The sequence below is a fragment of the Diabrotica undecimpunctata genome, chromosome 6, assembly GCF_040954645.1.
Source record: "Diabrotica undecimpunctata isolate CICGRU chromosome 6, icDiaUnde3, whole genome shotgun sequence".
In the NCBI taxonomy this organism is placed as follows: domain Eukaryota; kingdom Metazoa; phylum Arthropoda; class Insecta; order Coleoptera; family Chrysomelidae; genus Diabrotica; species Diabrotica undecimpunctata.
Genome location: NC_092808.1, coordinates 108,749,604 through 108,775,505, shown reverse-complemented (window position 1 = coordinate 108,775,505; position 25,902 = coordinate 108,749,604). Strand labels below are relative to the sequence as shown.

At 35.4% G+C, this 25,902-nt stretch overlaps 1 protein-coding gene across 1 annotated transcript in view; it reads left to right on the top strand.

Moving 5' to 3' along the window:
• LOC140443712 (cytochrome P450 6j1-like) overlaps positions 1-25,902 on the top strand; it is an 80,294-nt gene that overhangs the window by 1,238 nt on the left and 53,154 nt on the right. The window contains exon 2 of the mRNA XM_072535098.1: positions 17,861-18,098. Coding sequence (XP_072391199.1) covers positions 17,861-18,098 — 238 coding nt within the window. The remainder of the gene's footprint in view (positions 1-17,860; positions 18,099-25,902) is intronic.

Below are 25,902 nucleotides of genomic sequence, written 5' to 3'. Positions count from 1 at the left end.
AAGTAGTAGTCAAGTGGCTGATACAATGATATGTCAACAAAGTATGTTTCTTTGATTGGATGCATATAAATGGTAACTAATAAGTGTATATAAAAATAAAGAGATTATTATTAGTTTTTTTAATTGATTTTACCTTAACGTAATTTTTTTATTCCAAACAAGTATCTAAGAATTCACATCATACATACTAACAAGAAGTAAATAAAATAATATCTGTTAGATATATTTATAACAAAATGAGCATTTACAAATTATAAAACAGTTTATAATATTTGCGTAACAATAATCTTCCGCAGATCCTATATCAAAGATAGTAAAGATATACACTTTAAACTTCTAGTTAGAGTGCCCGCCGGTAAATTTTTTTAGAGATTTATACTCTCTTGAAACTTCTTGTACGGCTTTCTTAGCCCTATAACGCCGAATTTTTAATGTATTCAAAAAAAATTTTTTTTTTGTTTCTTATTACTTATTTTGCTATTATTAATTTACAGATTAAAATAAAACAGTTTTTTTTTAAATATTAGGTGTTTTTTTGAAACGTTACGAAATCGTCACAAAAGTCCTTTGTTTAGAAATAACTCATGATTTAAATTTTGAAAAGTTTTGATTTTTTGCTTAATTTTACATACATAGTAATGCACAATATCGATATAAAAGACATAATAAATTTGAAAAACATCTATTTATTATAAATTAAATACAAAAATAGAAGTTATTATGTAGTGTGGAAATGTATAAAACAGTTCTTTTCCTTTGTAATGCACAGGTGTACTTTACATTTGGTGCACATATATACTGGAGCACTTCTACAATTGATATTTTTACACCTACCCCTATCTGTGACCATGGGCAAGTGATCAAGCCCATCTAGACGTATGTCTGCTACCGGAATACTTTTAGTGGCTGGACCTAGCTTCTTCTTTTTTGAAAATTCTGCATCTGTGATGGTTTTTGATGGACGACCCCTTTTTGATTGTTGGGTTCTTTTCCCTTCCAATAGCAGTGCCTCTGCAATGCTCATTTTGAATTCTTGGAGATTAACTATGTTTCTTTTAGGTACCTGTAAGGATTCGCAGTCTCTTCTGTAAATGAGCCAAGAGTTTACCACAGTAACATCTAAAAAGTGAAAAAATAATTTGTGATAGAACTTTTTAGATCTAATACGAATTCTGTAAAGAGCAATTAATGCATCCATTAGGTCCACTCAACCCATAAATTGGTTATAGGTTTTGACAATAGCTGGACAGGTAATTGTAATATTCTGTTTAGCCTTTTTGTCATATCGCTCGCATGTTTCAGTAGGTTCTGCAGACGAAAATGTTGATAGCAAATTGACTACCCGATTATCAGCCCATTTTACTGCTCTGACTTCAATATTATCTACTAGAGTCGAGACTTCTTGGAAGGATCCTTTACCTTTTTTTAGTAAATCTTTATCCTTGTTTAGAGGAACTCCCGATAAGCGATTTATCCTTGCTGCTCCAAGGCAATAAATTTTCTTTTTTGCCAAATGCACCATCAGAGCTAGAGAGGTAAACCAATTATCGAAATATAGGAAATGATTTGCACCTACAGAAATATGAGTGGCTAATTGCAGTACCACATTGGAACTAGCTCCTAAATCTGGTTCTCCAGTTACTGGTTGGATTTTTTCAGAATATATAAAAAAATCATACATAATTCCTTTCTCATCACAAAGAGCAAATAATTTTGTAGCCCCATTTGTGTGGCTTGCTGGGTATATATTGTTAAATGCTAGATCTGCCTTTGAATGGTACTATCTGTTCATCAATACATAACATTTGAGGCATTGGAATTTCTCTAAATTTCGCCTGTAAATGATTTATCAATGGCCTTATTTTGAATAGTTTGTCATATGTGGTATTATCTTCTGGTATTGTCGAATTATCGTTAAAATGGATTTTGGATTTTATTTCTTCCCACCAATCCCTGGTCATTACTTCCGATACAATTGGACAGTTTAACTTAGTTTTCCAATACAATCTTGAGTTGGATAGTTTTACCATGGACATTGCCAATAAGGACCCTAAAAATTGTTCCAATTCAGGAATTGACAATGACAGACTTTTATTGGGATTTTCTTGAATGGCATACAAGTTTGACTGCTCAACTATGTGAGTCAGAATATCTTCCGAAAAAAAATTTTTAAAATATTCCACAGGTCGCTTTACAACTCCAGACGGCTCTAGTTGACCTAATCATATAGGAAGTGGTTTAGCAGAATCTTCAGTTGACACATGTCGCCAAAGTGGATAGGTTTTACGACTCTTTGATTTTAATGTTTCTGGTGCAGCTACTGTTTCTCCACTGGCCTCACTTTCTTCAGTACTATCGTCAGATTCATCTATAATAAAAAAAAGAGTATAAATGAGTCATTTCAAACTATAATACAAAGAGGCAAACCAGTCAATACAAGTGACTAGAAAATTATAAAAAGAACTATAAAAATAATTACCCAAATCCTCGAAATTAATATCAGAACCATCTACAGTATCTGTACTACTCTCATCCATTAAGACGTTTTTTGTCATAAAACGCTGCACAATCCATAATTATTTTGATCAATCTAAATAAATCCAAAAGACGAGAGTGACGATTTCGTAACGCTTAAAATTTTCAATAAAAATACAGAAAAATAATTAATTTTAGCACATATTACCTTCGCCAAACGATAATCGTCCTTCTAGGAGTATGCAAAAAAAAAACCAACGTTCATATGCTGCTTGATTCCAATTTATAACAATAAACACTCCACAGTACACTATAACCTAACTTCTCATTAGTGCACTGTCAAACAGAAACATCTCACGTAAATGTGCCGCGCGAACGTAATCAAAACGGGTTTGCTATATTTTCACTGAAATGTAACGATACCGATCCCGTCGGCGTAGCCGTCCTACATGGGTTATTTTGTGCATAAGACCAGTGTTTATCAAACGTTACGAAAACGTCACGCTCAGCGTTATAGAGTTAGACCAAGTCTGCCACAGTTTTCCTCTGTGACTTTTTGGGTTCGGGGGCGTTTTCCCCCTATATTTTCCGAAACACGACCGTTTCACGACATGTGCAAAAATGATACATACTCTTGCCATATTTATTGAATGGCTTGATTTCAGTGAATAATAAAAGAAAATAATATTCTCTGACGCCATAGATGGGACGGTAAGGGTGTCCACCCCCCCAAACATGACCGAAAAACGGTCAGTGCAAAAATGATAAATAACCAGCTAATTTTTTCTGTATGCCTTGCTTTAACGAGGAAACTAACGGTTCTATTATTGTCTGACACCAAAAGCAAGCCCTTTTTCCAGTCTGACGCATTAAAACTTGCCCTTCTCACGCCATCTCTAAAATGATTAATACTCGTCAGATATCGATATTATATTGTCAAAGAAAGCAATACTTAATGAATGCTAAAAAAGTCTGACGTTTAAATTGGGGCATAACTCGAGTCTGGCGCAAAACCCTATTTTTCTTTAATGATCGTACTGAACTTTTAGTAATCATACACAATATTAATTAATGCAGCAAATTAATTCTACATCTAATATTATTATTAAAATTGCATTTCGAATACTTTATAAATAATGTATGCGTATTTTTGCATTATTCTAATTAATTAATTAATATAGTATATTATTACATATTTTAAAACTTAAAACTGCAACATTAATCAGGGAATTTTTGTTTCGCGAAATAATAGTAAAATTTTAACACATGAGTAATTTACATAATATGATGCATATGATTTAAATTATTTGCTAAAAATAAAACTATTTATTTATTATAAAAAATTTAATTAAAAAAATTTAAATAAAAGTTAATATTATTACGAATACGTGCCATATAATATCCATAAATTGAATGAATATTCTTTATAAAGATAAGTTTTTATTTATATAAAAAAAACGTATAAAAATACAATAATAATTGTCGGAAATAGTAAAAAAATTACGAAAATAAAAAAAGATAGTTGAAAAATTGCAAAACCATAAAAAAATAGCAAAAAAAATTATAAAGTCTTTCTTCTTCAATTTCGTCAAGTCTTTCTAATATTTCAAGTCTTTCTAATAAGAAGAATTATAATCGATAGTTCTGTTCATATGACCATCACGCCCTTCAAAAACATAGCATTGACAGTTTTGCCATCGCGCAACGCCGAGTATTTAGTTCGACTCGAGCAGCCGAACAGTACGGACGTGAGAGAGAAGCGTGCTTAGGTGGGGGCGACTGACCTATTGTCAACGGAGCTTTTCAGCTCCCGGTGGGTAAGACACCGAGTGTGGCATAGGCACTTGTCCTACATATTAGCGAAAAGCGGATGCGAGGTTGTTACTAGTTAAACCGTCGAGGAGCTGTTTTTATAGGCTCCTCGCGGAGGCTATAATAGCTTCGCGTTTGCGAAGAATTCGGGATCACCTCAGTGTGTCGTCAGGGATGACACTGTAAGGCCTTGACATTTGACAAGGTCGGACAGAAACGGCCCCTGCTCCTGAGGTGTGAGAAACAGCAAGAGGATCCCTCACTGTGAATACAGGGAGTGAACTACCGCGAGGTACCTGGGACGGCACCCAGTAAGCCGTACTGACAGCGGTCAGTCGGTGGAAAAAAAACAGAGTCGTCTAAGTAGAATTTTCTTATATCTTATGAACTATTTGTTCACTGCCTTACGGCAATATGAGTGATATTCCCCCCCCAGAAAGTGTTGTCACGCAGGTGACAACACAACAAGAAGAAGAGAATGATTTAGCCGAATCATCAAACCCCTCTGTTGACAGCTCGATCGAGCTATATAATAAATTTATTAAATCGACTAATCCCGCGATCGACGACATAGAAATCGTAATATCTGACGATGACTCCTATCTGCCCGAGTCGGAGGAAGAAAAAAGCGAAATCGACACCGATGACGATATCAATACGATGGACGCCATCGACGAAGAGCCGAGCCCAGCTGCAGAATCGCGCGAAGCCCCACCCCCAACTGTAGTAGAGACACAACCCGCCGTGGACAACGTCTCCAAAAATGAAGCCGAGCCCGAAATCGGCAAGAAAATGAAAAGGCTAAGGCCCAAAGAAGACTCTTCGGAAGACGAAGAAGTAAAGAAAAAGGCCAGAGAAATGGCGGAAAGGGAAAAAGCCAATGAGCTTTTAAGGTCGGTCAATGTACTGACGGAACAGATCAAATCCCTTAAAGAAGAAAGCCGTATCCGCGAGGAAAAGGCAAATAAACAAATCCAAGACCTTCTCGCTCAGATGACTGAGCTGAGAAACGAAAACAAAGAAAAGGACAAGGAGATACAAAAACTTGTACAACATATAATGGCATTAACAGCAGCCAAGGAGAAAGAAGAGTCAATAATGGAAATCGACCCGTGGAAAGCCTCCCTCGATAATGACGTTGTAAAGCTAGTGGAACTAGGAATCGGTTCACCTCCCCCCGTAAAGCCATCCGGTAGCAAAGGCAAGCCTAAAGAGCCGGAAAGAATCATAACAACCAAAGAACCTGCAGGTTGGACACAAGTCCAAAACAAAAAAGGAAAAAAGACAGGCACCACTACTGAGAAATCAGACAGTAGTGTGAAAACAAAAATAAGCGTCGCCGAAAAGCAGACGCAGATAATAAATCAGCGGAAAGAAATCGAATTTAACAAGGCTGCGAAAGAGGCTCATGAAAGAAGCCAGAAAAAGAAAACTGCCCAAAATAACTTGAGCAAAAATAGCCAAGTTGAAAAAGAAAACGACGTACCAAAAGACTCACCGCAAACAAGCGAGGAGCCTATAGTAAAAGAGCCGAAACCACCGGCGATAATCCTAAAAACTGTAGGAGAACACAAAAAAATCCTGCAGAGAGCAGCCAACCAAGGCATAATATCAGTCAATAAGTTTGCACGATCAGGCAGATCGATTGTTATTAACACAAAAACCAGAAAAGATTACCTAGGAATGGTACACATCCTAGAAGAACACAGTCCAAAAATAGAATTCATCGCATATCCCATAGATAGCGATAAACTAAAAAGAGTCATTATAAAAGGGCTATCTGCTACTACTAGCACAGTAGCAATTAAAGACGAACTATACAATAAAGGAATAGAAGCAACAAGGGTGATCAATATGATCTCCAAAAAAGCTGATAAAAAAGTACTGCCACATTTCATCGTCACCCTCAAAGAGGAAGACGTTGCAAAAATTAAAAAAATATCTGATATATGCTACATGCGAATCTATGTGGAGGATGAATTCAAAATCACAAAAGACACCCTACAGTGTTATAACTGTCAAGGGTTCTATCACAGCTCAAAGGCTTGCCATTGCGGATCCAGATGTGTAAAATGCGGAGAAAACCACATCAGTAACGACTGTGAGAAAAGCCGGGAAACCGACCCCAAATGTGCAAACTGTGGTGAAGCGCACACAGCAAATTATAGAGGATGCTCTAAGGCCCCCAAAAAGAAAACACCTGCCCCAACAAGACCGGTAGGAAGACCCATAAACAGCGCTCCAATCAACAAAGGAGTCAGCTACGCACAGGCAGCGAAAAAAAATCCGCTGAAACCACCTCAGAATCTCCAGCACAACCACAAGAAGTGTCGGTACAGGACGCAGCTACCCTCATCGCAAACTTCCATACAGAGTATAATAACAAAATGATGGAAATGATGTCCATGATGGACAAAGCAACAAAAATGATGACTGCATTTGGAGAAGCCGTCCGAAAATGTTAGCAAACCAAAACGAAGATCTACGCATTGGGTCATGGAATTCCGGCGGAATATTCAAAAAGATCAACCTTCTGGATGAAATAATAAACAGATTAGAGCTCGATATCGTAGCTCTTCAAGAAACCAAACTAGTGGAAAGGAAAAAAACAAAATTTCCAGGCTACGATATCTATAGAACGGATCATAGAGCATTATCAGGAGGAACAGCTATATTAGTCAAAAGGGGACTCGAACACGAGCACATCCCAACACCAGACGGACTGGTGACAATGGAAGCCACAATTATTCGACTTAAGGCCAACAACGAAACACTAAAAATAGTGTCAGCTTACGTTAGACCACATGATCCGATTTTCAACGAAGATTTGAGCCTAATACTGAACTCAGAAGAGCCAACTATAATTATTGGAGACCTAAATGCTAGATCTCCCAATTGGTTTGACAGGACGACCAACCGAAACGGAAGATATCTCTGCAACCATCTCGAGAACAGACCGAACACATATGTCATCGGACCAACAGAACCGACATGTTTCCACGGAGAACTCCCTACGTATCTCGACATTGCAATCCTACACAACGTGGGTCAACAATACGAGATACACTCTCTAAATGAAGGCGATTCGACACATAACCTAATCGTCCTGACCCTGGGCGCAACAGAATTGAACTATTTGCAGCCCCACAACAGAAAGAAAACAAGTTGGCCAAACTTTCGAAGAATTGTGAGCGAGAACATCGGTAATATCCCAACAATTAATAATATTACAGAACTAGAAGACAGTGTAATAAAACTAGAACAAGCAATAAACAATGCTATCGATGCCAGCTCCAAAACCGAAACAATCACAAGACAAAAAGGAAGATTCAGGGATATAAGTATAGAACTTCAAAACCTAATCAAAGAGAAAAACCGGAAAAGAAGAAGAGCCTACCGCACAAGAATGGTAGAAGACAAAAGGATTGCAAATGAGCTAGACAGGGAAGTGAAAAAACAACTTCAAAATCATAGAAATGAAAGCTGGGACTCCTATATCGATGAGCTAAATCCTAACAAATCCGCCTTCTGGAAGTTATCTAAAATCCTTCGAAAGGACAAGAAACCCATACCTCCCCTACACGGAGTAAACGGGATTGTCCATACGGAAATCGACAAAGCCGAAGTCATGAAGGACGAACTAGAAAGGGCGTGTAGAAACAACGAAGACCCCGACGATGACATAGACTTTGAAGAAGAGGTAGAAAGAACAGCGAGAAGACTTAGAAGGAAAAAGGGCAGAATAGGTATTACACATACATCTCCCGAAGAAATAAAGGAACTTATAAAAATGACAAATGCCAAAAAAGCCCCAGGACCCGACAACATCACAAATAGGGCGCTGAAAAATCTACCAACAAAAGCTATTGTTTATATCACTAACATAATAAACAACATGCTAAAACTACGATATTTCCCAGATAGGTGGAAAGAGGCACACGTAATAATGATTGCAAAACCTGGTAAAAACGGCACATTTCCGCAAAATTACAGACCTATCAGCTTATTATCATCTATAAGCAAGATAGCGGAAAGAGTTATACTAAAAAGACTCAATGAAGAATCACAAATGCTAGGAACCATACCAGAGGCTCAATTCGGGTTCAGAAGCGAACACTCCTGTGAATTACAGGTACTACGACTTACAGAATTCATCACCAAAGGATTTAATGAAAAAATGTACACAGCTACAGCTTTTCTGGACGTCAGCAAAGCCTTCGACAGAGTCTGGCACCATGGACTCATCTATAAAATGAATGAATTTGGTTACAGTGAGGCGATGACATGCCTCCTTGCGTCATATCTTGCCAACAGAAGGTTCAGAGTTCGAATAGGGGCAACCCTATCCGAAGTCGGGACCCTGGAGGCGGGTGTGCCTCAGGGAGCGGTGCTGTCGCCGTACCTGTACACCATCTATACGGCCGACACGCCAAAAGAGCCAGGCTCTCTATTGAGTCTTTACGCTGACGACACAGCAATAGCTGTTAGCTGGAGAAACCCGGATCATGCAGCTAATCATCTGCAAAGAGCACTAAACAGATTCCAAAGATGGTGCATAAAATGGAAAATAGCCCTAAATCCAGATAAAACACAGGCTGTAATGTTTAGTCACAGAAGAAGTGTACCAAATCGCGAAATTACAATCGAAAACACCCCAGTAGACTGGACCAACCAGGCTAAATACCTAGGGGTACATCTAGATAAGAAGCTAACGTTCACTGAGCACATCAATCAGCAAATACGCAAAGCCAAAGCGTTGAAAAGTCAGCTCTCAACACTTATTGGAAGGAAAAGTAAACTACGATTTAAAACCAAAATCAGGGTTGCGAATAGTATTATCCTGCCAGTCCTAACATATGCATCCGCTGCGTGGGGACACACCTGTAAAACAAACAGGAAAAAGATACAGACTACTCAAAATCAAATAGTCAGAGATGCCCTTAAGATACCAAGGTACGTACCCTTGAGATATGTATATAGAGACTCAGGACAAACAAGAATCCTACGCACGCTAGACGAGAGAGCATATGAAATTTTTAACGGACTAAGAAACCACCCCAGCAGAATGTTAAGAGAGCTGACTACCTACAATGAAAACACAAGGACGGTACACAGAAGACCAAAACAACAGATAGCTCGATATAGGGAGAACCCGAACGAATAAATAAAGAATGAGATGGTTGCAAGAAGAACGAACAAAGAAATGCAGTCAATCAGAAAACACACCAAAAAAAAAACTCTGGCGAGAGGGTACGCTTTTCTTTTTTAGGTTTTTAGGTTTTTAGGTAATTATAAGTCCAATATACACCGGGGTGTGTGAGAGCATTATACACTTGGGAATGCACACCCCAATACACGCACACAAATAGGATTAAGGAAAAAAGGAAAGAATTGTTGCCCAGGCATTTTATAGTCCCGACGCCACAAGGAAGTCCACAAAAAAAAAAAAAAAAAAAAAAAAAAAGTGTTTTCTGATTAAATAACGTAAATTCATATTGATACATTCATACTTTTCATTAAACCGTTTAACGTAAATTTACCTTATATAGCAAATATAGAAGGGGCCCGCCAGGCCTTCTATATACCGCTCCGCGGACTAGGCCCTTAAGGCAGATCGAAATGAAAGATCTACTCGCGAAATCCGAGCACTGAGGTCATGTGCGGCATGCATGGGCTTGGTGGCCGGACCCCTCTCGGGTGCTCAGCCGGCGAGGAGAACAAAATTTATTTTGCCAAATCGGCGGCTGAGTGACCGAGCACACACTCTTTTCCGGACATAGAGTCATCAGCTCAGGCTGATGGCTCTATAGTCGGAACACACGCTCCTTTTTCTTTTTTTAGGGACTCAAGTCCCGACGTAAAGCTAGAGTAAAATCAATTGAGTCAGTAAAGTAAATAGGGAGAAAAGCCTAGATGTGGCTACCCCTACAGTTAGGTGGCATAACCACATTCACTAAAAACCGAGGATGTCCTATTACCCAGGGCATCTTAAGTAAATTTCAGATCATAAGCCTCCTCACGTAAGTCACACGATGAGGAGGGGTGGTGGAAAAGCCTGGGGGTCAGATAGGTACCACTTCGACTAGCGAGGTGTGACCGGTTTGATCTTCGGACATGTGGATCCCATTCTTACATTGGTATACACATGTTCCTAGGGGCAGGGTTGATCACTGCGTGTGTGTGTGTGTGTGACGCCGAGTATTTGTCATTTTTTCAATCTTCTATTAAAAATTTTATAAACTTTTCTTTAAAGTATCTGCTTTGCAGTAATTTAGAGATATCAAATGGACGCCTATTTTCTCGGCTAATGATATACCTATTGTGTTTTATTTTCTTCTCTTAATTTATGTTCGTAATCTTTAATAGAAGGCTGGTTATACTTATCAAAAACAAAATGTACGTTATTTTTCTCGAAAACTAAAAATTTGAGTATGTGCTTAGAAATAACTGAGTATCTCTCTGGAACATTGGTAAAGGTGTAAACCTCGTACACTCCAGAAATAACAATGTACGATGGGTTTTACCTCGTAGGTAAAACCCATAGTACATTTTTATTGCTGTAGGATCAACATTAGAACTCTGGTAAGACTCAATTCTGCAAGGATGACTGACTTCGGTGTTTTACAGATAAACCCATCACTGTGACACAAAGATAATGGTATAGGTGTCAAAGGGTAACTTAAAACTATTTCAAGATCGATCCCGTTTTGCATTGTAGCATATAATATTCGTCCAAAAATATTCCGCTGAATGGTGACTTCTTTTACTTTATTGTTGATTTTTAGTTTTTGTTTGTTCTTGTAGGCAAAGTTAAATATTTCGTTTCTCTTAATTGGTAGATCAAACCTGTCTGGATCAGTACAATTTTCTGAAATAAATGCAATACACTGCTCATTTCCTTGTATTTCTACGTTCGACAAAAAATTATAAACGTCGTTAAATAAAGATTCTCCAGAAGAAATATTGTACAAAAAGTGTTCTTTCGATAAGTCAGTAGAAAGTGGGTTTGTACACTGCTTTATTATATGTAACAAAATGACTTTTTTTGGTTTTTTATTATCACAGATTTCTTCAAATCATTAGTTATACAATCTAGTGAACGTAAATTAACGAAATCCAATAATTTTGAAATGCAACTTGTACGAAGAGAATGAATAATAATAAGCCATTTTTCTTTCCGACTGAATGAGTCTGTAATTTCTTTTACGCCCGATGTTAAAGCTGCATCTGCATCGATAGTTTGTTCTAAAGTAATGTCAGTTGAAATTTCACTAAATGGTTTTGGAGTTCTGCGAATGCCAAGCATTGTACTCAGAGCATCTAGTAACAAATCTGGATGCGTAATATCAATATTTTCTAAGTTATCAAGATAAATACATCCATATCTACAATAATCAGGATGACTCATAATAAAAAAGATATTAATGATCTTTTGCAATGTATATTTATAAATTTCCAAATCTGCTGTTTGGATGACATAATCCATTAATAAGTAATAATCGATGAGCTGCACATAAATTAAAAATACTTGAGCAGTTTTGCCATATTTACCGTCCAGAGTATCTTTTTTGTAAGATTGATATTTTTTAAACAAGGTATTGAAAGCTTCATCCGGAATCTCTTTTTGATTCTGTGGTTCAAGATTCAAATTTGCTACATACGCTTTAACGCTATCTAATTCATTTCTCTCAGTCTGTAAAAAGCTTTCGAAGTGCAACGTTTCTAGGGCTGCAGCAAGAAGAGGGGTAGTAAGTATGTTTAAAAAGTACACAATTAAATTATTCAACAATATCTAACTCATCACGATTTTTTAAAATTTTTTAAATGATTTTTTCGTTTTTAAACATTCATTTATTTATTTTATTATTATTTATTTATTATCTAAACATTCTAATTTATAATTAAACAATAATTGCTGTAATAAATATATGTTTAAAAGAACGCCTATGTATTAAAGGATATAATCTAAAAAATAGACGCATACACTAGGCCCAAGTGCTACTGAAAAATTATATTTAAAAAATGTTTTTTTGAAATTTTACACTTTATGCCCCGTTTTGAGTGTCAGACAAGTTATGAAATGTATTCAACATTTAATTTAAGAGAGAAATATATTTGAAAAAAATGTTATTAATCATTTTAGAAATGGCGTGAGAAGGGCACGTTTGACGCGTCAGCCTGGAAAAAGGGCTTGCTCTTGGTGTCAGACAATAATAGAACCGTTAGTTTCCTCGTTAAAGCAAGGCATACAGAAAAAATTAGCTGGTTATTTATCATTTTTGCACTGACCGTTTTTCGGTCATATTTGGGGGGGGGGGTGTACACCCTTACCGTCCCATCTATGGCGTCAGAGAATATTATTTCCTTTTATTATTCACTGAAATCAAGCCATTCAATAAATATGGCAAGAGTATGTATCATTTTTGCACATGCCGGGAAACGGTCATGTTTCGGAAAATATAGGAAGAAAACGCCCCCGAACCAAAAAAAGTCACAGAGGAAAACTGTGGCAGATTTGGTCCAAGGAAGCCGTACAAGAAGTTTCAAGACATTATAAATCTCTAAAAAATTTGCCGCCGGGCACTCTAACTATTCCTTTTATAATAAAACAGTGAACAATCCTGTGATTGGGGTGTAGTTAATATTTTTTGCAAATCAAAGCAGGCAGTTACAACTGTTGCTGTTTTTTAGAAACCTCTCTATCTCGATTTTTTTGCTTCACGTGCAACACATTTATTTGCAATCTCTCTCTCTCTCTCTCTCTCTCTTTATCGCGCTTTAATCCAGGTCCCCCGGAGGAAGTGTAGTGGTCATCGGGATGTTATGTATTTTCCGTCTCCAAAGATCTGTTTCTGGTCATTTCTTTTAACTCATGCATATGTCTTTTGCATATCTTTGACCGGAATTTGACCGCTCCACCTTGTTGGAGATCTTCCTCGTGATCTTTGACCTTCTATCTTTTCTTATATAATGAATCTTTCCATGTTTTCAACGTCTGCTATCATAACATATCCAAAGTATTTTAATTGTTGGAGACGATCTTTGCTGGATAGCCGTCAGACTACCAAAGAGAATTGGAATACTTTTATAAAAATAATACCTCCATCAACCATGGGAGCTTATCGTCTATGCTTCGCCTAGCTCAGTATCTCAACCCTTAGCGGACAGCAAACAAAACAATTTTTAACTAATCATATTTACAAGGAATCTACGTTCCTGTAGTTGGCTGTATACCATATATTAAAAAATTAATTAAAATCCTCTGTAAAAGGTATATATTTAAAAACCCAAACGGGCTATGTTAGACAAAACGTTTTCGGAATCCATCATTCCATCATCAGTGTCCTAGAAAATATGTAACCACTTAATTAAAAAGAACATGAAGTTTAAATTTTGACCAAGGTTAATGTAAAGTGTGAATACTTACTAGGAGTACATGAATGTAGCCACTAAATATATGGGTAAAAACCCGTTAACAAATAATTAGTTACATTTGTTTGACAGTATTTCTTATAAATTATTAGGATGTTAAAGTTACCGTTGGATTAGGTAACATGGCGACATATGACTCCAAGTTGAAGTTGCTAGTCCTGAGACGGTGTGTCTACGAGGACTTTATGGAAGCAACTGATTGAAATGACAATGTTGACAAGTTAGGACGGAAGTCGTAACAGAGCAGTCAATATAACTATATGTGTCTACTTAAGACAAAAGCCAACGTTGTTTAAAATTGTTAAAGTAAAATAAATTAATATAACAGCATCAGCCATCAATGTTGTTGTTTTAAAATTATGTATATGAGATGAAATGTGGAGAGAAGATTATATGGTTATGGTTAGGCAACCAACTATACATTTGTGTAGTAGTGTTGTGAAATAGGGATTTTAATATAAGGCCCTTTATGTTTCTTCAACATTTGGTACCTGGAAAATAGAAGCTAGACACATGGGGAAAGTTGAGTTCTTGAAATTTTGTTGTTATTGGTGGAATATGAATGGATATATTTAAAATATAAAAGTGTTCTTGCGTGAATAAAATAAAAAAGTATAATGACCATGTAATATTTAACTTATAACTTGATTATAGAAGGCCCTGTATGTCAAAAAACAACATTTGGTACCTGGTAAATGTAAAACTTTTTAAGTTATAAGTTAATGAACTTAAAAATCTGATTGGGTGTTAACGGACTAAGTGGTGTGGAAGTTTTATTGTATTAACTATTATATGAAATGAACAAAATTTGATGGTTGGGACGTGGTTTTGTAGTATGTTAATAGTATAGTACTCAACTTATAACTTAAAAAAGGCCCTATCTGTCATAAAGCAACACTAGGTACATGGGAAATATAAAATGGTTAAGTTATAAGTTGAATGAGTTGCAGGTGTGTAATGACCTTAGTTGTGAAAATGGAATGGTTATGGGTTGGCTCTGTTAAAATTAAGTAGAACGAAAAATTATGGTGTCAGGTGATGATTAAGTTGTGGGATTAGTTTTTTATTCTTAATGGATATGAGGGTCTTAAGGTGTTCGTTGAACTATTATATAAAATAAACAAAATTTGATGGTTGGGGCATGGTTTTGTAGTATGTTGAACGTATAGTAATCAACTTATAACTTGAGAAAGGACCTATCTGTCATAAAGCAACACTAGGTACATAAGAAATGTAAAAGGATAAGTTATAAGTTGAATGATTTTCAGGTGTATATAAACCTTAATTGTGAAAATGAAATGGTTTTGGGTGGCTTTGTTAAAATTAAGTAAAAAAGAAGAAAATTATGGTGTTTTTTGAAAATGTGAGATACGGAAAGACTACAGAAGGTTGAGATCCCCAGAGAACCGCAACCAAGCCCTAAGGGGGTTGTGTGGAAGAGTAAAATGAGAACTGAGAAATTTGTTTGAAAGGGATGACGAATGGTCTAAGATTTGGAGGTGCCGACAAGAAGCATGGACAACATTAGGTATAGCGGGTCGGGCTTGAGGTATGGGTTGAATAGAGAGAAGCAGGAACAGATTGAGAGTGTGGTGTGTTGAAAGAAAAGTTTTTAGAGTGGACTAAAGCTTCTCTTCCAACCTTTGCATTGGCATCACCAATAATAAGTTTTCATAAAATTTATCTTTCACTTCTCCTTTTTCTTTTGTTACAAATCGTTTTACTTGCTCCTCGTCTTCATGTACCATAAAACCCACTCGAATATTCCTACTATTGATTCCACTTATATAAAAAGTGTATGGACTACTCTTTTCAATGTTGTTTCCAGTCAAACGTATTTCTGGTATTGCTATGATGAGTATTTTATATTTCTTAAGTTCTTTTGTCAGGTTAATAATTAATGCTCCCTTCTCGTATACTCCTTGTACATTCCATGTCGCAATATATAGGTACGTATTCTTATTTTTTGTTTTGCTATTTATGTTAAAATCTTATTCTGTATTTCATTAAAAACAATTTTTTGGAAAAGGCGAATAAAATTTTTGATAGTCAAAAAATCGACCAATTTCACTCGTAAGACAAGAAAATCGAAAACATTTTCGATCAGACAATATGAAAAGATGTTTTGATGACGTTAATGACAGTATCCTGCAAAAATTAGCTGGTTATCTATGAATTTCGTTTTTCCGATATGTTCGAATAGTCAGATGCGTTGTATTTAATTTAAAAGAATAGTAGTATCTGTAAATTTTCGGTATATCGTAAAATCTATATGTTTTGGAAAAATTAAAGGGACTAAAAAAAGTTAAAAGGGAAACAGTGTCAGACTCGGCCTATTGAAGCGATACCCAAAGTTTGGAGAGAGTATATATCATAAACTTTTGTGCAGACAAACAATCTAACTATAATAAAGTCGATTTAAAAATAGTTTTATTTTATTATCCCTTTATTAGTCAGACATAGATCCAGTGGACCTAGATCAAAGTTTTTACCTCTAATGATTATCAGTTTTCTATTACCTGCCGAAGTAGCATTCCAATAACACCCGAGATTCCCAGAAATTTACGAATAAAATAAGATCGTACACAACATAGGTCTGCCGAACCTAACCCGCCCAACCACGTCAGCGCTATTTGGTGCCTCTGTTGTGGCGTATGGGAGTTATATACTAGTGCTTATTATCTTTTACTGACGCTGAATAGCCTGGCCATATTTTTTTGGCTTTTTGGATATATACATCCGGAGCTTGCAACAGGACCCTAAACCCGATTAACATCTCATCAATGCACGCATTTTTCCCAATGCTAAATACAGGTTGACAATTTTTAAAAACATTTTAATAATGTGATTTGTATGAGCCGCAGGTGTTTCTTTTAGTCTGTCTTTCCTAGATGTGACATCATCCAAGCAATTTATCAAAACATTAAATCGTTTTCCTCTCATAACAGTCATAAAAATGTTTTTTCTGGTTCTCTTTGCATTAAACATGGCGTCAATATCTTCATCATTAGATTTATAGATCGCGGTATATATTAGTAAGCCCGTAGATCGTATTTCAGTACTATCCGTATCTTTCAAATTTATTTCTTGTCTACAGCAAACCTTGTTCGAATTTTTGCAATCTTTATGTTTGTATACTGAATTAGTATTTATCATAGCTACAGAGATGAGAAGGTTAAATATGGAGTAGCTTCATCTCTAGCTTCTGGAGTACGAGCAGGACCCTTTAATCCTGGTAGGGTTATGACTATATTATGTTGTGGAGTTCGCACATTCTTTACAGGTTAATTTACCGCCAACTTTTGTCAATCTTGCCCATAATAGTACTTTTTTCAATTTCATCTTTATTCTCTTCTAAGAATCAAATTCTTCATCAGTATTTTCACCATTTGAAAAAATATTGTTTATTATCATCACTTTCACTAGAAGGTCGATATTAATGTATGTTCTTCTTCGATATCATATCCATCCTCTATATCAGACAAGTTAGATTCTTCCTCAATATACCATCTTAAAAGAGTACTTTCAAAATTATTTTTTAATGAAGTAACTTTTTCTGATGTACTAGGAACCAAATCCATCTAAAAATAACAGATTTTACACAAAAACCTTTAATTTTATAACAATCACAAAACCTACCTTAAGGGTGAGGTGGATTCATTGAGACTTTAATTTCTAATTTGAACGTATTCACAGTACCGTAGCTGAATACCCACTGAATACCAATAACTACCAATAGCTACATGAGCGCGCGCAAAATTCAAGGTCACCGGAAAAAAGTTGCAATAACTTCTAAAGTACTAGGAGTCTGCGTGACTTCAGCGGTTACGGGCAAAATATGTTTTTGATAAATCCATTAATAGTTATTTTTTTTTTGTTTTTCTCCATATATGAAGAACATTACGCATTTATCATCTGTTTAGTTATTTACTTCCTTATTAGATATATTTATTTATCTTGTAAAATTAAAATAATAAAAAAAATATTTCAAAAATCTACTAGTAATTACATAGAGGTTGCTCCTCTGATGAAGGGTTAAGTGATCTTGTATTGCGAGGTGTTGTTCTCGAGTATTACCTAAAAAATTTTCTTTTCAAGTAACAACGTATCACTTAAATATTTTTAATATTATTTGTTGTAGAAAGTATGCAGACTATCCCTTTGTTGGTTTATACCGTACAGTAACACCGATGTTATTAGTTAGAGATCCAGAATTTATTAAACATATTTTGGTCCGAGATTTTAAACACTTCCAAGATAACGATATTGAAGTAGATTTAAAAGTAGACAAAATTCTTGGAAGAAATCCCTTCTTGATGAAAGGCGCTGGCTGGAAACAAAAACGCTCTCAATTGACAGCATGCTTTACTTCCGGAAAGGTAAGGTTTAATGGTTCATTTTGTTTCTAAAACAATATTATTGTTTTGTATTTTGAGAACTATTTCCGAAGTGAAAATCTAAACGTCAAAATAAACTTATTTTCACCCAGTGGTATTTTAATAATAAACTTAATTTAACCCGGTGATGAAAATTTACATCAATAGTACTGTGGGTATGACGTATCCCAAATTAAAAAAAAAATAATTGAAAATATTGTTCATTCTACCACAATTTTAAAATCGTTACCCTATTCTAACCCTTTCTATTCTCACTTTAACCCCACCAGTTTAGAAATACAGACAGATTTAAAATGGCAAACGGAAAAGACCCTCTCTTCACTGTTGGCTATCTTTAGCAACAGACGTACGCTCTCTTCCCTGTTGACTATTGCTAGCGACAGACGTCTTCTCTCTTCCCTGTTGACTATCGTTAGCAACAGAGGTACGCTCTCTTCCTTGTTGACTATTGCTAGCGACAGACGTTTTCTCTCTTCCCTGTTGACTATCGTTAGCAACAGACGTACGCTCTCTTCCTTGTTGACTATCGCTATCAACAGACATTCTCTCTCTCTCTCTCTCTCTCTCTCTCTCTCTTTCTCTCTCTCTCGTTATAGTTACGTGAAAAATAACGCGAATTCTATTTTAAATCATATACAGACGCAAGTGTGCTCTATCGCGTGATCTCAGTGTTAGTACCGCGAGACGCGTGTTGAGAAATCGATAAAGCCAGCTGCCCCGTACGAAGCACAACCGCAAGTGAAAGTCTACAAAAACCGCGAGTGTGTGTAGCATCAGTATTGGTAAGCCTTTGTATAAATTTGATTTGCTATTGACTGTATAACCCTTTACTACATATCCTAATTTATTTGAACCAGCCCTATGTAATACAGTCCTTATACACTGAAATTATATTAATAATTTCACATTTGTACACCCTATTTGTACAAATATTACATTTCATATTTTGGTAGTTTCAGGTAATTTTTAATACAAATTTAGTTATATTGTTTGAAAAAGGGACCAGTTAGCAGGGGCGGATATATGGGGGTTAAAATAGGGAAATTTTCTCTCCCAGGAAGGTCCAAAATTAAACAAAACCTATTATTAATGTCTCCTGTGTAGTTTGTGTTTATCTTTCTTATGTCTTCGGTTGTTGTTTTATTGAAAGTTTTCTCCCAAGTTACAAGTTCCCCTCCCAAGGCAAATGTCTAGATTCGCAAATACCACTGAGGTACATAAGTCCAAGAACCGCTTTCAATTTAACTATCTCAGTCTCCTTGAACAAATGATGCTCGGAGAGCAAGAGTGGGCTAACCCCAAATATTGAATAATGGATTTACATGAACCAAGAATATATGCGTTTTTTTGAAATTTTACAAAATTAAAATATGATGCCAAAAGGTAGTCATTGTTTACAAATCATTAACTAATAACAAAAAACTTGAAGATCTTGCAGTATATTTAACAAAAATATAAAAATTTAAGCTTTTTTTGGATTAGACCGCTTTTGCATCAGTGTGCCCTTAAAAATTTTAATAGGAATGTGGATTAGACCTAGAGTACAATACAATTAAATCAATGTTGAAAATATGCTTTATTAAAAAACAAAGTATCAAAAATACTTAATCTTCATCGTTCATGAACTCTTCTTCTTTCTGTATAATGGATCTTATTGTTCTGGTGCTTGTGTAAAATCCATGATGTATTGGAGGTATAAATGAAAGTAATTCCAAAAGATCTTTTTTTGCTTCGGTTATTGTACGTGCATCGGGATAAAGATAATCTAGCTGAAGTATTTCCCTGGATGTCCTCTTTTTTGACATCTAGTAAGTAAAAGAGAACATCTGCATTATTGCTGTATTTGTAATAAATTATAAATGGATTGATTTGTTTTCTTGTATTGCAACCACTGAATCTGTAACGTTTGGACTTTTGATTTTTGTGTATTAAGTTTGCGATTTGTTACATTTCTTTCTAACTTCTTAGTAGAATAAAAATCGTTTTCTGTCATCTTTATTATCGTTAAATGTGCTTTCTTTCGTGCATGTGTTATTACCTTGATCCAGTCGTCAGGTACGTAGATATCTTTAAAAATTTTTTTGCTTACTTATTACTCCGAAATCTTGGCCACAGGCAAGGTAAGAATGTCCGCTGACTCAAAACTTATGATCAGTATTTTCCACCACAATATCAGGATGTGACACAATAAAATCGCAAAGGACAGCCATTTTAATGTTACGGTTCTGCCCTCCACATTGATCGGAATATAGTATTACATTTTTTGATGTAACATTTTTAAAATAATGCAGTAAACAGGATCCTATTTCTTGATATACTCGTGATGCTTGTGTCTCGTTCGATTAAAAAGGAAGGGATTGCACTACACAGTGTAACCACCTTAACACAAACATCTATTCACTGGAAGGTTAGATTGTGTGATACATACCCTTGATTAGCAGTTAAAATCGGTCTATCCTACAAAGAGGATGGTTAGCCCACTCTTGCATTCTTTTACGTATTAACGTATTGAACAATTTTGGTCTATTCCTCAACTTCGTGGGTTAGCCCTTTCGTGTTTTCAAATTTTTGTTATTTTCTATAATGCAAAATCACCTTACTGAGAGATTTATGTTATAATATACGGAAATGTTGGTTAGACCGGTTTTGCTTTAAAACTTAAGGTGGTTAGAAGTGATTGCAATCTATAACTCAATTACCAACAAAATGTTGGTTAGACAACTCTTGCTCTCATAGCCTCAAATGTTTATTGGCATAGTTCTGTGATTTTGCAATTAAATGAGTTTTAGCATCTCGAGCAATTCTTTAACGATAGATGGCCAGTGGTGCAACAAGCACTAAAGATAGATTCATACTGTGTCATTAACATTATCGGAGTTTGTCGTACCCCAGTGTAGCAACGGCTAAAGTAAAATTGTGGCTTATTCACAAAAAAGTATTGAGTTGAATTGATTGTTGGAAACTAAAACTAGCCAAATAGACTCTAAAATGGTAATGTTATGGTCATAAATTAATTTTTTTACACAGAAATTACTAGGAGTTGACCATGGTACTATATTTCTTTACACCTTTCCTTGTATTTAGTTATATTCAATTGCAAGTGACTGACATTTATCTAATATTATATAATATCAGATTACGAAATAGCTGTATAAAAAACGTTTAAAAGAAAGATTAGATAAAGCTACGATAAAGCAGTTACCAAAAGGAAGAGGTAAAGAGATGTAAGCAAAAATAGAGTGTGATATAATGCCGTAAAACGAAGTATATTAGCCAGAAAAAATGTATCCTTGTATTTAGTTATATTCAATTGCAAGTGACTGACATTTATCTAATATTATATAATATCAGATTACGAAATAGCTGTATAAAAAACGTTTAAAAGAAAGATTAGATAAAGCTACAATAAAGCAGTTACCAAAAGGAACAGGTAAAGAGATGTAAGCAAAAATAGAGTGTGATATAATGCCGTAAAACGAAGTATATTAGCCAGAAAAACTAACTTAATATAACATAAATATCAAAATCCTATTATTACACCAATATCAGATATTTACCATACAAAAAGAGAAAAGCATACCTAAAATACTACACGAATAAATCAACTAATAACAATATAAACACGCAATTCTTCTTTTTCTTTTGGTGAATAATCGTTTCGAATATTGACGATCATTCTGGCTATAATTATTTTATCAACTAATGCTTTAAATAGATTAGTTGTGGTTATGGAGAACCATTTTCTCAGGTTTTTTAACCATGATATTCTTCTTCTCCCAATTCCCCGCTTTCCAAATACTTTGCCTTGTAGGATTTTTTTCCGTAATCTGTATTTAGTGCCGTTTCTTATTATGTGTCCAAAATATACTTACTCTTTCCGTTTAATCGTATACATCACTTCTCCTTTTTTCCCCATTCTTTACGCAATAAAGTATATCAATTCTGTGATAAGAAGTATAAAAGTGTAATATTAAAGACGATTTACAAAAAAGATTGAAGAGTACCTACTTATATGGAAGAATATTACAAACATTTTAAGAACATAAAGATAGAGTAATGAAGAACCAATATATACCAATAATAAAGACAGTATTGAACCTAGATACTCAGAAGAGAAGGGAAAAAGTAATGAGGTCAACATAGGAGCAGATACACTTTCGTTTGGAATATCGCAATGAGTTCAGTTTTGCCTTAAATTTTTAGCTGAAGAAATAACATTTTCGTCCAAGTCAAATATTTTTGCATATACACTTTCGTCCAGGGGTCGAGCTCCGCAGGGATAAATCCCATAATTAAAAAAAAAGTTGTCTTACTGAGTTATAAAATTTATTATCTTAGATTAGTGAATTTCATTTACAACTTACAATATAAATAGCAAATAATAATAAACTTACTTAAAAACTAAAATAATGGGAAGTATATTTAACATATTCCAGCCCAGTAATAGTTTTTCGATTAAAATTTTCTATTTTACTTTTCAAAATCTTCTCACGAGCTACAGTTTTGTTATCAGGTCTGTTACATTTATGAATACTTTGAATTCTAATGTAGATCTCATTTTGATATTGATTGATAGCCTCTAAAAACACGAATATATTCGGATGGTATGTATTAAATTACAGTAGACGAAAACAGCAACGAAAATGGACCATGAATTACGGAATCTGGAATATACAGGTAATCCGGAACAAACAACAAGAAATTATGCAGGAATTCGTAAATCGAAAATTAGATATAGCCATTCTCTCTGAGACCAAGAAAAAAGGAAATGGAAGCGAAAAATTAAAAGAGCAGGGATATCAATATTTGTACACAAGAAGTTTGAAAAATATATTAAATCTTGGGAAGCATACAACGAACGTTTTATTAAAGTGACGGTTCTCCTAAGAGGAACACAAATAACAGTTCTGGGGGTATATGCCGTAAATGATGACTACTCAGTGCAAGAAAAGGAAGCTTTTGAAGAAGACTTTAGAAAAATCCTGAACGAAATTCCTAACAGCCATGAGATTATATGCGGAGGAGACCTGAATGCCAGAGTAGGAAAACAAGTTCAAAGTAAAGTGGTAGGCATGCATGGAGAAGAAACTGTTAACAACAACGGAGAAAGGCTCATAAATATATGCCAACAATATGAGTTAAAGATTTTGAATGGTTTTTTCGCCCACAAGAACATACATAAATACACCTGGTATCAGCACACAAGAGGTCTAAAATCGATAATAGATTATTTCATAACAAGACAACAAACTAAGTTAAGAGCACAGGACGTAAAGGTGAATAGAGGGGCAGAGTGCGGCTCGGACCACTGCCTGATAATAGAAAAAATATATACACCATTCGTAGACAGGAACCACATAGACATCAACAAAGAACACAGAGAAAAAATAGAGAGAACTACGTACACCTTAGATAATCTAGATAACGAGAGCACACAGTTACTTTACTCCTGGAGACTAACACAAAAACTACAGGAATCACACAGATCAACGACGGATGAATACGAACATATAAAAAACTGCATGAAAGACGCAGCGCTAGAAGCCTTAGGGCCACAGGTACAAAGAGTAGATAAACCATATTGGTGGGATAAAGAAGTGAAAGAAAAGATAAAAAGAAAGAAGGAAGTATATCTACAGTTATTACAACAGGGAGACGAACATACAAAACAACAATATAAAAAACTTGAATAAAGAAGTCAAACGAGAAGTGGTTAAAAAGAAAAAAAGTACATGGGAACAAAAATGCCATTACCTAGACAACCATATAGGAGGGACAAAGAGCTCTGAAGCCTGGAAAACTATAAAAACGATGAGAACAACGACAAAAAACCAAGTCATAATAAATAGAATACCAGAGAACATATGGGTAGAGCATTTTGAGAACTTATTAACAGAGAGAAGAGAAAGGTTTAAACAGACAAATAAACAAGTGGAAGTAGAAGGAATAATCGAAATATCAATAGAACAAGTGAATAAAGCAGTTAAGAGAATGAAATTAAAAAAATCTCCAGGCCCAGGCGGAATACATCCAGAGTTGATTAGGTATGGATCATCAAAACTGTTTTAGATGATCCGAAAATTATTCGAAAGATGCTTAAACGGAGAAGAAGTTCCAGAAGAATGGAGACAATCCTATATCTCTCCAATACACAAGAAAGGCACAAAGATGAATCCTAAAAACTATAGAGGGATCGCAGTGATTGCTACTATAGGCCGACTATACTCAAAAGTACTACGAAAAATGATAGAAAATGATATTAAAGACAAACAACCCGAAGAACAAGCGGAATTTAGGGCCGGACGCTCCACTATGGATAATATATTCACATTAAAAATTCTAATGGAAAAACGAGTGCAGAGAAATAGAGAAACTCATATAGCTTTAATAGATTTGGAAAAAGCATATGACAGTGTACCGATCTCCCAACTATGGATAAAAATGGGTAACTTGAAAATAAACCCAATTCTTATTAACGCCACTCAAAAATATTACGAACAAAACTTTGCAAGAATTAAAATGGGACAAGAAATCACCTCTCCTTTTCAAACAACAAAAGGACTAAGACAAGGCTGCTGTCTGTCACCCACCTTATTTAAAATCTATTTGGACAGATCCTTAGTGAAATGGGTAAAAAAATGTAGAAACATGGGAATAACGGTGGAAGAAAACAAGGTATATACACTTTTCTTTGCGGATGACCAGGTAGTAATTGCCGAAGACAGCTACGATCTTAGCTATATGGTAAGAACACTGCAAGAAGAATATGAGGTGGCAGGTCTAAACATGAATATGACAAAATGTGAATATCTCTCAGTGGGAACAGATGAAATATGTGACCTAGTCTTGGAAGACGACAAAATCAAAGGCGTGCAATCTTGCAAATATTTGGAAGTCATTTTCAACAAGAAGGGAAATAGCGCAGATGAAATCAGGGAAAGAATAAACAAGGGCAGAGCAGCGACCCGTGCCTTAGACTCTCTTCTCTGGCAAAAAACAATTCGACGAGAAACCAAAACACACATTTACGGTAGTATAGTCCAAAGTATTACACTTTACGGTTCGAAAGTATGGGACGTCACCAAAGCTAATAGAAACAAACTTATGACGACATAAATGGATTATCTGAGACGAAGCTGCGGTAGATCGAAACTGGAGAGAGTTAGAAACGAACAAATAAGAAACGAAATGAAAATGGAGAGAAATATCAATGATGACATAGAAAGAAAACAATTAATCTGGTTCGGACATGTTAAAAGAATGCCAGAGTACAGATGGCCTAGGAGAGTACTGGAATGGATCCCTCCTGAAAGAAGAAAGAAAGGACGACCACGGAGAAGTTGGCGCATATGACAGGCATATGACACAGTCCCGCTAAATAAACTATGGGAAGTCCTGGGCACATCAAACATACATTAAACATTGGTTAGTGCTCTCAAAGATCTATATTATGGTTCAAACTCCCAAATGAAATTCGGAAACCTCTTAGCTGAAAAATTTGCAGTTACTAAGGGTCTCAGACAAGGATGTTGTATCTCTCCGACTCTATTTAAGATTTATATCTCTGCAGCTCTGAAACAATGGAAAAGGAAAGTCAAATCAATGGGTATACAATTAAATGATCAGGATTACATATATACTTTACAGTTTGCAGATGATCAGGTGGTGATCTCAAATGACAAAGATGACATGGAATACATGCTTAGAAAACTAATTAAAGAATACCAGAAATGGGGATTAAATATCAATTTAGAAAAGACAAAATACCTCTCAATTGGAGCTGAAG